The sequence below is a fragment of the Hylobates moloch genome, unplaced genomic scaffold (genome assembly GCF_009828535.3).
Source record: "Hylobates moloch isolate HMO894 unplaced genomic scaffold, HMol_V3 SCAFFOLD_1, whole genome shotgun sequence".
Taxonomy (NCBI): domain Eukaryota; kingdom Metazoa; phylum Chordata; class Mammalia; order Primates; family Hylobatidae; genus Hylobates; species Hylobates moloch.
The window spans coordinates 76,738,014-76,750,215 of record NW_026652276.1 but is presented as its reverse complement, the minus strand read 5'-3'; the positions used below and the strand labels follow the sequence as shown (position 1 = coordinate 76,750,215).

The 12,202-nt window shown below is 36.1% G+C and overlaps 1 protein-coding gene across 4 annotated transcripts in view; it reads right to left on the bottom strand.

Annotated features, from left to right (window-relative positions):
- Positions 1-12,202, bottom strand: part of TTC21B (tetratricopeptide repeat domain 21B) — a 97,804-nt gene that overhangs the window by 21,587 nt on the left and 64,015 nt on the right. For 2 of the 4 annotated variants that reach the window (XM_032755532.2, XM_058441524.1), the window contains 5 exons: positions 11,911-12,072; positions 9,401-9,596; positions 4,911-5,135; positions 1,807-1,927; positions 1,493-1,546 (listed from right to left, as the gene is read on the bottom strand). In XM_032755532.2, the coding sequence (XP_032611423.1) occupies positions 1,493-1,546; positions 1,807-1,927; positions 4,911-5,135; positions 9,401-9,596; positions 11,911-12,072 (758 nt within the window). Of the gene's footprint in view, positions 1-1,492; positions 1,547-1,806; positions 1,928-4,910; positions 5,136-9,400; positions 9,597-11,910; positions 12,073-12,202 lie in introns of those variants that run through there. The other 2 variants (XM_032755533.2, XM_058441525.1) reach the window with 2 other exon arrangements.

Here is a 12,202-nt window from a genome sequence, read left to right as displayed (position 1 = left end):
AGATGGAGTTTCACCATGTTGGCCAGGCTAGTCTCGAACTCCTGACCTCAGGTGATTCGCCCACCTCGGCCTCCCAAAGTGTTGGGATTACAGGCGTGAGCCACTGCGCCTGGCCATGAGCATGATTTTAAGGGTTTTCTGACAACTGAAAAAGTGAAATGCATTGTTTATTTGGCCAGGCAGGTTGAGGGTGTTAGATGCAATGACAATCTTAAGGATGAAATTGAGGAATTAATGGAGAGCCTTAGAAAGAAATGATAACCAAAGCAAAGTTGGAGGAACTGATAAAATAATCTATAAAATACAATGATGACACAATGAAAGAACTAGTCATTTGGAATCTCTTTATTTGCTGAGGTCTTCCAAGGAATGGAATATATAAATAATTTAACTTCTATGTGCATTCCTTCTGTGGAGTAAAGTGTCAAAACTAATATTTTAAGGATATTTAAGGACTTCACTTTAGCAGGTGACTTTATTCTGAAAGATATATCACACCTTAGGATAAAAAATACTACAAAAATCATTAGTTCTTGTGCTTTGCACAAGTCTAGTATAGTATGAGAACAGACTCTAGGAAACTAAAAGATGAGGGAAGACCTGAGCTGACAGTAGTTAGTATGAGGGTGACTCATTTGACTGCAAATCAAAATCGAATTCACACTGTGACATGGCTGCTGAAAAGACTGATGCCATCTTAGGCTGAATTAACAACTACAAATTGCCTAATCAAAAGAAAAAAATAGCTTAATTATACTTATAACAAGCCAAATCATATTTGAGAGGTTGTTCATTTATGGTACAACAGGTCAGAGGGGCATGGAAAAATAAAACAGCACTTTCCAAACTTACATGGCCATGGCACCTACCACCTTCACACTCCATTCTTTTTAATTAAAAAAAAAAAAAATTATTAAAATCTCCCCAACTGTTCCAAAGGACAGTTTGGGAAACACTATTTTAGAGATTCCAGGAGATAGCAACAAGGAAGATGAGAGACTCGGAATCCAATCTTAGGAAGAATGGGCAAGTAACTGCAGATGGCTTGAAGAGAAGCCCTAGGACACAGGACTGAAGACTGCAATTTAAAGGGTCATGATCTGTAAGAGGGAGGCATTCTTTAAGTTGCTCCGGAAAACAGACTTGGGCAGTTTCAAGGAGGCATATTTCAACCCAATACAAAGAAAGAGTACACAAACATGAGGATGAGCTCCCTCGTATGAGCAGAGAGGTTGGTCATGACATACATTCTGATGCCACCTCTGTTAGGGACACTGTAGACTAGCATTACTCAAATGAACAGCCTGCAAAACACTGGGACTGGATGATGTTTCTAGATGCTCAGGAGAAAAAAAAAATGTCCCATGGTCAAATAATTGTGGGAAACATGGCCCCTCTGTGATATCCACTGCAATATACATTAGTGTTTAAAGGCTTTGAGAAGTAAAGAAACCTGTGTAATTCAATTTAATGCAACATTTTCCTAACTTACTTGGCAATGGAAACATCTTTTTCCATGGCATTCCCAATTTCAAAATATCTCCTCCTTTTAGAAGGAAGAGAAGGGGCAGAATTAGACTAGATGTACATTAAGTGACTGAGGACAAGTTTGGAACTCAAGAAACTGAACTATTAGTAGCTAATAATATATTATGAATATAAAACTTATTCTCCTTTCAGAAAGGTTGACAATGAAAATTTACTAAATGTTTATTTTGTTTTGAAAAAAATCAAATGCATTTAAATGAAAATTAATAAATAAAACATAATTTTTCTGTGAAAAATCTAGGTGATTGCCAAACTCACCTACTGCCGGATTTGTCCGATTGCTATATTTCCATGCCATCTCATAGTTCAAGGCAGCATCTGTATATGCTTGCTCTTTTTCCATAATGTATCCCATATATTCATAAGCTTTGCAGCAAGACTGAAGAAAAATGGGAGACATCAATATATTAAACTTGATATCACTAAGATTTTATGGGATGTCTGTGACTATAGAGGTCAATCATATCAACCCATTTAAATGACAAATCAAACAATGGTTTTTAACCTTGGCTAGGCAATCACATTTTTTACTGAACTTAATAAATGATTCTGATGGCAAGTCTCCATCACAAATCTGCAGAATCAGGATTTTCTTTACAGAATCAGAAATATACAACAGGGCATTTGTATTTTACACAAGCACATGTACACTATTATGAGTAATTTAAACACATACAAATACAGAGATAAGAGCATAATGAACTCCATGAACCCTTATCTTCAACAATTATTTTGTGACTAATACTGTTTCACCTCTATCTCACAAACCTACCCTTCTGTATTACCAGAAAAAATCCTCAGATATTATATCAACTAAGTCTAAATGTGTTAGTGTGCATCTCTAAAAGAAAAAGACGTTATTTAAACAGAACCACAATTTTATCACACCTAAAATGTTAACGACTCCTTAGTAGCACCAAATATCCAGTACTGTCTAAATTTTGTCTCAATATAATTTGTTTTTGTTAGATTGAGGACTGAAGTAAGGACCAAACATTGTAACTGGTCAATGTTTTGATCTAGTCTCTTTTGATCTAGAGGTTTCCCTTCCGTATGTCTGTCTCTCTGTGTCTCTTTTCTTGAAATTAAATATAATAGAAACAAGAATATTTATCCCGAGTTTCTCACAACGCAGATTTAGTTGACTGCATCCTTGTGGTGTTTATATAATATATTCCTATGTCACTGACATTTTCTGGAAGTTGTAATTAGATCTAGAGGTTTGGATTCAATTTTGATTCTGGAGGAGAGAGGTGAATCTACTTCAAACATCAGTGCTATGATAAGCCACACTGGAGACTGAGGCATAAAAACATGGATGCATGTTTTTGTATATTTCTTAATTGTAATTTTTTTCCACAGTATGAGTTTAAAAATATTGAAGAATCTGAAAGTATATATTAAAAATCACATTTAAGATTGAACATCTTATTTATACCTAAACTTAATTTCTTATCATTTTACTTTTCTCACTTTAATGGAAGAAATCTCACCAGTAATATTTTCATTAAAACCATTACCAATTACCCATTTTTTAAAAAACATAAAAATATGAATATAGAAATGCACATATTCCCTTTTGATTCAGGCTCCAATAAAGCTCAGCACAGCTGCATTAAATTATTATTTATCTTGATTACTAAGGGTTTCACTTGTCTCATCCCAACCCTAGCCCTGCCATAGATGTATGTTCTTCTATTGGGAGGCACAGAATGTCTGATTCTCCCTCTTTTTGTGATGTTACATCCATACATAAATTTATCAGGGTTGAAAAATGGTGATAGCCTATCAGTCTTTCTTCATTTATTAGCTGGAAAATGTCTATGATGAGAAATGTCTCATTGACTATTTGGTTAACCAATTCTGTACAGAAAAGGCAGGATATTTATTTGCAAGCTTTAGAAATAGCAGTCAGTTCACTAGCATACTGTAGTAGTTACTAATTAGGTTTTTTGTTTTGTTTTTTCTATTTGGATCTTTGAGAAGTCATGGATTTAAACAGATTTTATGTATTTCAATATATTGCAGTTATCATTCTTATCGATACTTAAAGCATCCCAACTTCGGCTACTGGAGGTGTCTTCCAGTTGGCCCCTAGATCTTTCACACAAACTCTATAATCATCATGGATAGTTTCCTTCATCATCTGGTATGGCAAGACAGTCTAGTGTCATCTTGTACATTTCCTGCCCCAGATATGGATGACTTCCATTTTTTAAATTATGTAATTCAAGGTTCCTAAGCTTTAGTTCTTAAACATCATGCTTTCAATATCAACATATTCAACCAGCAGGGCTGAATGAAGCTTCTAAAGCAGCCATCATGTTCAACCATGCAATGTATTCTTATCAGCATTCTGGCAAACTGAAATTCTGTGTGCACTGAAATTCTCATGCAATCTTGGTTAATCCTAGACTAGATATAGAAGGGTAAACTATTCAGCAGTTTAGATTTTCAAAGCCTATTAATGAGCATTCTGCTTTTCAAAGCCAATTTAACATAAAATTTATGTAACTAATCATCTAAAATAGTTCATAAATTGTTATGCTTGGATCTTTCAGGCTCTTAAGTTCCTAGGAAAGTATCTTAATAGTACTAGATAATCACAATTCCTCTTTAAAAAATAAATGGTCCATTTGTAATCTAACTCGCTCAATGAGAATAAAACAGATTTACTGTGATTAAGATTTTGAAGTAATTGATATGAATATATGAAGATAAATATCATTTCTAAGTTGTGTGCAATTATTTCTCAACAAAAAATTAAATCTTAACTTTAAAGAACTGCTATAACAACATCTTTTGTAATTAAACATCAAAATGTTAGTAAAAAGCCTTAAATTCTAAGGACTTTATAATATTCAATTTATACCTAAATACAAGGAATTTTTATTAAACAAATGAAATTAAAAGCTGAAAAGATTTTCTCCCACAAAATATATTATGCATAATATTCTAATAATGAGAAAATGACATGCAGCTGCAGTAAATTCATCAAGAGTATTTCTTAATGGGAGGGACAGACGTCCGCAATTAACGTTCTTCTGCAATTTTCATTAGTTCTGGGATGAGATGGATAATCACAGGCAAGCGTTTGACATTCCAAAAACACTTTCCGTTAAGTAGGGCATCACTACAGCTGAAACTTGAAATTGCATAAATCTTTTTTTTTTTTAAACTTTAAAGGACAAATGGCTTTTTTCTTATTATTAATGCTTGTTTCCTGATTGTGGTAAGAATAAACATTTAATTTTCAAAAATCACACAGCAATCTTTGGAAATGGACTAACACTCAACAATATCTATATGGAAAGCTTATGCAACAAAGGTCAATAATTATTTTTTACTCTTCAATCACCTACTCTATTATGACGCAGGCACCGTTTTAACAGTTCTTCTGCCATGTCATATTTTGCTGATTGAATGTAAATATCAGCAAGTAGCAGCCAACTCTTCTCAAACTCTTCAGCATCAATAGCATTCCAATTCATTTTCGCAATACGCTTCAGCTGGTTTCTGGCTCGTGGAGTCTGTTTCAAGACCATATAAGCCGTTGCCATTCCCAAGAGTGCTGGGATATGCTCCTTCTATAAGAAAATAAAATTTTAGACCACAAGATGCACAAACATAAATGCCCCAAAAACATACAGAAAGCAGAAAATGCTACATAAGAACTAGTTTGTGGATTCTATTTCTAGCTCCATTACAGATAACTGTGATTACAGGTTATTATTTAACACATCAAGTACCCTCAAGCTACTGTGAAGAAACTTGGTCAAGCACTGTGTGGTCAAGATAATTAAAGATAATGACAACTATTCAGATGCCATATGCACACAATTCCAAGAATTAGTGAGACTTCATCTTTAATGGGATTCAAACAGTCATGTTTTAGTTTTGTATAGAAACAGAAAAAATAAAACTCTATTTCAGTAAAATCCTTATTGGGCAGTTCGTATTTCAGATTTAACATTCAGGCTCCTTAGTTCTTTCAACTGTCAAAGACGAGTAACAATTTACCTGCAGATGATGGTCCTTACCCATTATGACTTCTATTGCTTTTTTCCCCCTCCCTTCTCCTTTTATCCAAAAACCTCTTCTCCCAAGAACGTTTGAATAACAAAATGTTAAAAATAAGGCATATAATTAATTAACCACTTGGAAAGTATACGAAATAAACTAATGCCTTAAAATATGCTTTTAGATTTGGAGTCTGCAGCTTCCTGAAACAATCTATATGATATTCTTTTGGATAGAGTTTGAAGTCAGAGAATGTCACTCTGTGAAACCAACAGGTTAATGAGAACTCATATAAAATGGAGGCCATTAGTAATCTACCCAGACAACTAACTTTCATAAGCAATAACGTGTATGTTTCTGATTAAGGTAGGATGCTTCTTAAATTTCAGCAGAGGGATTATGATGCATTTATAAAGAAAGAAGCCTCAGCTTAACATACAAATAAAGGGTCCAGGCGGGCAGCTCACGTCTGTAATCGAAGCACTTCGGAAGGCTGAGGCTAGTGCATAGCGAGGCCTTGCCTCAACTAAAAATAAACAAGAAAAACTAGCTGAGTGTGGTGGCCGGCCCCTGTAGTCCCAGCTACTCAGGAGGCTGAAGTGGGAGGATCTCTTGAGCCTGGGAGTTCAAGGCCACAGTGAGTTACGATCGTGCCACTGCACTCCAGCATGGAAGACAGAATGAGACACTGTCTCAAAATAAAAACAAAAACAAAGGGTAAGAAATTATGACTGAGGAATGGTGATACCATTACTATAATAAAAGTATACTGTAAGATAGCAAATTTGGGTAACTCATAAGGAATATGCAAAAGGAGAGTGGTAAAATGTTCAATGTCCAACTGATCTTTGGAAGTAAAAAATAACTCTGGAATAGAGAAGGGCAATACATCAGGGTTTTATAAAAACAGCTTTTAGAAATATAAAAACTTCCTTGCCTCAAATTCTATATCTGTCAATAAGCTTCCAAGATATAATCTGTTCCTCTAGGTAAGGGGTGGCAAAATGGTTTGAGTGTCAAATCCAACCAATTGGTTGTAGATTATGAAGAAGTGTGGGATGTTACCAATTACTGAGGCTCACCCTCTCCCCACCCCAGCCCACCTCAGGTGGGCCAGGAGAGGAGAGAAAACAGAGGCCTGCTATGCATTTGTCAGCCAGGTCCTAGCACAGCCTAAGAGGAGGAGGGTCCTACGAAAAGGTCCCACATTCCCCCTATACTACACAATTAAAAATAACCTCTTATACTTTGAGTTTGACTAGAACGTATCGGTTTTTCACAACTTGATCACTCCTGAGTGAACTGAAGAACAGTTTCTAAAAGCAAACCTGAGTTCTAATCCCTGTATTACGTCTTTTTTTCTGGTGCAGACATCCTAAGACCTACAGCCAGCTTCTCTGTCTGTCTCTCAGTAACTCTAAATTGCAGTAACTTTAGATTGCAAAGGACAAGACTCGGATGTGGACAATACAGCTGTATTATAAACATCTCATCTTTATGGTTCAAGGTGATGCAATGAAAGCAAGTCGAAACACTTTAGCTTGGGCTTAACATATCTTCCAGCATTTCTTCCATGATTTCCTGTCACATACCTCTTTTTCAGTCCCTCTGAATGACACATAGGATTGTGAACATACCCTGTGTTTTTCTGCCTCCCTGACTTTGTTCACATTTTCCTCTTCCTCTGAAACACATTGTCTTCATTTCTGCCTGTTAAAATGCAATTTTTCTTGGTTCTTCAATCATACCTGTTTCTTAAATCCTATTTTTTCTTAAATCATACCTTCTTTACAAAAGGGTCTCCCAACTCTCCTTATACTGTCTCCTACAGCATTTTTATTTGCAATTCTAGTATGGAATGTAACACATTTTGCTTTGTATTAAGTCATCATAGTCAGTATGCTTGTCTTGTCTTCCGTAGACTATGGGAAACTTGAAAAAAGGGACCATACATTATTTATCTTTGTGTTTCCCACTATGCTTAGCACTCGCTGGCTGCTTAATGAATATTCATTATATTGAATACATGCAGCCTAGAAGTTAAAAGAAAAAAAATGTGAGATAAAATTTGATGCTTATGAAACTTCAGCTCATATACCATTATCTTTTGAATAATATGGTTAGTAAACAGATCTGAAGATAGTATTTTACTAACCACATATGTAAGGATGATTTAAAAAAATAATGCAGTCTTATCAACAGAAAACAGGCATAGTCTTTCTAGGAAATAGCTGTAATATCATCACTGCTTTTGGCTTTTTTTCTCTCTTAAACTTCACAGTAGGGATAACAGATTTAGTCAAAATAAACTTTCTCATTGTTATGAGATAGAATAGCACATCACAGCATTCGGTAGCTATGGCACCTGACATGAGACTGTGCTTCCTCATGTTCCTAGAGATTCTCTTAGATGTACATGATTGCCCTACTTCTGCTCTGCCTTCATTCAGCAGCTGTCATCCATCTGCTCCACGAAGCCAATTCAACAGAGCATGACCCCTGAGCACATTACTTCAATGTCTGCAGAAGGGCCTTGCTTTGGAGGGTTGCTGCTGCCATGCTGTCCTGCTGTTTTATTCCAAGTGCGGTAATAAAGCTGCCATCTAGGATACTTGTACCCAAGCCACAACAAGAGTTGCAGGTCTCCCAAACCCCTGACATCTCAATCTCCTCCAGGGCCCTGAAAGGTGAGGGGAAAGAGATCACTGTCCGGGACTTTGGGTAGTTTATTGCTGCCACTGTGACCACTGAATCACAAGAAATCACAGCAAAATTCTGTATGTCCTCTGAGAGACATAAAATGAGTTTCCGGTGGCCTACAGCATCACTGAATGGAAGAACAAACATGAAATCCAATGAGTATGCTTAGAAGTTAACTATTACCAACTGCTGATGGGAGGGTATCTAGAATTCCTTTCTTAGTATCAAGCAATTGAACAAATAAAGTGCTGTGTGAGGGGAGGAAAAACAGTACCTAGAGAGTAAGAAAAAAAAGGTGGAAGAGGCTGAGGTAGGCGGATCACCTGAGTCAGGAGTTTGAGACCAGCCTAGCCAACATGGCGAAACCCCTTCTCTAATAAAAATACAAAAAACAGCCAGGCATGGTGGCAGGTGCTTATAATCCCAGATACTCCGGAGGCTGAGGCAGGAGAATTGCCTGAACCTGGGAGGCGGAGGTTGCAGTGAGCTGAGATCGCGCCATTGCACTCCAGCCTGGGCGACAAGAGCAAAACTCCGACTCAGAAAAAAAGGAAAAAAGGTGGATTCAAGCACAGTGAGAAGAGAAGAAAGCCTCTGATTTTGTAAAATAATACTATGAAAATAACAAATATGAAAAGATTGCAGGAGGTTATTTCAGTGTTGCTAAAGAATATCATTATTTGTATGACTAAATTATAAGCTGTCAGTATTGATCTCATGGAGCTATATAGCTGGAAAAATTCCAAGTTCATGTAAGTGAAGAAGTAAGATATCAGGGCAGCCAGGTGTTTATTTCCACTTAGTTAGTTAATCTTGGCTACATCTACAACACAGAAATTCTCCAGGGGATAAAGTGGCTCCCTTGAGAATTAACTTATGTACTTTTGAAGAATTCCGTTTCTCTAGAATTTAACATTCCAGTAGAGAGAAATATATCAACAACACAACAAAACAGTAACATTGTCTCTTCTGCCAAGAAGGGGACATTGTGTATGCCCAATTATATACCTAATTTTTAATAAAAGTTAGGTAATTAAGTCAATCTTCAGAAAATAAACAACTAATCAAAATATATGTTTCTATACCACCAAATAAAAATAGCATATGAAGCTGAAAAAGGAAATCCACTAACCTCAGATGCTGCTATTTCAGTGAAGGTATTTAATGCTTGTTCAATATTAGATTTCTGTTTGGTAGCCATTAAGCAATAGTTTTCCATTATGCGAAGCTGTACGTGACCCTGAACAGTCTGAGGTTTTAGTTCCTTAAGAAGTTTTTCTGCTGTTCTTACTGCCAATTGCACAGATTCTTGCTTCTCAGTTGAATTACTGTATATAATTAAAAATAAATTACTTCTGTCTCTTACTCATGATACAATTCATTGAGATTAGAATCAGCTTTTGTACACAAAAGCTCTGGGCACTCTTTATACTCTTTTTGTCACTCATTTAAAAGGAATCTTTTGTGAAGAATGTCACTCATTCTCTTCTAATACAAAGCGAAGCACAGTTACAATGCATTTTAAACAAAATTAATATGGACTCAGTAAAACACCATTAAGCATTAATTTCCTCTAGAATGAAGACAAAAGTTGGACAATATCTACATGTTGTAAATGTGTGCATTCCAGCAAATATAAAACTATAAGTAGAATCATAAAATTAACATATATCTATTCAAAAAGTGAAAGGAAATAAAAAAAGTGACAAATACTGTATTATTTCATTCTATGTTTAATCCATTTTACACACAGGAAAACTGAGGCTCGAACAGGTAAAGTACTTTTCTAAAGGTCACACAGCTAATAAGTGGTAAACCTAAGACCTGAATCTAAGTTTATCAGACATATAAAATTACTCTGTTCTCCTCACCACATTGCCTATCAGACTCTCAGAAATTATATATGTATCAAAAAGTAATTTCAAGTGCAATTTGAATATTTAATAGCAATTTTCTTATTTTATACACACACACACACACACACACACACACATAAATATACATAAATCAATTAATAAAAGGAAATTAAACACTCAAAGTCCAATCACTAAAGCCACTGGTCGTCTTCTCAGGCCTTAGGCTTATCTTGCCTAAAACATGACACGCTGTTGACTACCATTTCAAAGTTCTTCTCCTTTGGCTTCTGTAATACTACACGGCTTTAGTTCTCTCTTTCCACCATGCTGATTGCCCTTTTCTGACCTTCCTTCCTCCTCCAGACCCCTTAAATGTTAGCAAGCTTAACATTTAGTTCTCAGATTTTTGTTACTTCATCCTACCACTCACAAAGAGACCATTCATGGAGTTCCAACTATGCACTCTGCAGATGTCTCCCAAATCTCTATCCCTAGCTGTGACCTCTCTGAGTTTTGGTTTTGTATTTTGAATTGCCTGCAGAGGATTTCCATTTGAATAGCTTATAGTTCCATAACAGTAATGTTACCTCAACCTTCCTAAAACAACTATAAACATGCCACTTCCCTACTCTAACTGGTCTCGGTAATCCAAGCGTTAAAATCTGTTGTTGAAATCTCTCGGCAATCTACCGCTAATTTTCTCCAGCTCCTCCATGCATCTTCTCCTGAATACTATGCACTGCTATGATTCCTAATGAACTCTGACAATACTTAATATCTATTTAAATCCATTTATGTTTAGTTGCAGATTGAAAGGTTTCAGGTGTTGTCTTGCCTCTTAAGTAAATTAAACACTCCTGAAGGCAGGAACTACCTCTTATATTCCCTTTATGTCCTAATACATTCCCCACATAGCTTGCCTGAATCTGAAGAGAGGACAAGCTACTAATGCAGGTTGATAAATAACCATTGACTAGCAGTATACCACACTAACAGCAGTCAGGACTCAGTCTAAATCTTGCCTCCATCATTACTATCACATTAAACAAGTTGACTCAGCTTATTCTGCAATACTGTTGTAGAAAACAAATGAGATAGTGCGTAGAAAGTATAGAGGACAGGGTCTGGAAAAAAACTACCATTTGGTTTTTTTTTTTTTTTTTGAGACAGAGTCTCGCTCTGTCACCCAGGCTGGAGTGCAGTGGCACAATCTCGGCTCACTGCAAGCTCCACCTCCCGGGTTCACGCCATTCTCCTGCCTCAGCCTCTCCGAGTAGCTGGGACTACAGGCGCCTGCCACCACGCCTGACTAATTTTTTTGTATTTTTAGTAGAGACGGGGTTTCACTGTGGTCTCGATCTCCTGACCTCATGATCTGCCCACCTCGGCCTCCCAAAGTGCTGGGATTACAAGCGTGTGCCACCGCGCCCGGCCTACCATTTGTTAAGTAGTTACTATTATTGTGTGGATAATTTTTGCTACAGTTGTCAAATTCTACAATTAGGGGAGTGTCTTCCTAGCATGTCTATTATTATTTAGGAAACCTAAAAGCATTTCATGCCTGTTTCAGAGAATAGTTACATTAGCAATAACTATTCTATTGAATAACTATTCAATTTGCTAAAATAACTATTCTCTGAAACAGGCAATGAAATGCCTATTTATTTAATTTATTCATCTGACCTTTCATTATTGCTATCTTAAATTTAGTTCTTTTGTATAGTATCCCTGTTTATTATCTCCAACAAGTGTTTTTTAAAAAAGGAAAGTATGTCAAATAACTCACCCCAGGTCTCCATCCAGGTTTTCAAATACTTCACCTCCAATAGTTTCATTATCTGGATTCAAACAGATTTCTATCATATTATAAAGGGCATTTTGGCCCCAGTCACGATCTTTCCGAGCTTTATTAAAATGTCGAAGGGCATCATTTGGTTCTCCAGTGTACCTTGTTAGATGTTTAACAGAATTATTTATTTCAATCACTGACTATAAAATTTATATTAGTTTATAATCTGTCTGGTAAATAAAACGGTTGAATTATTTTGAAATGTACATTTTTTTTACTACAAAGAAAA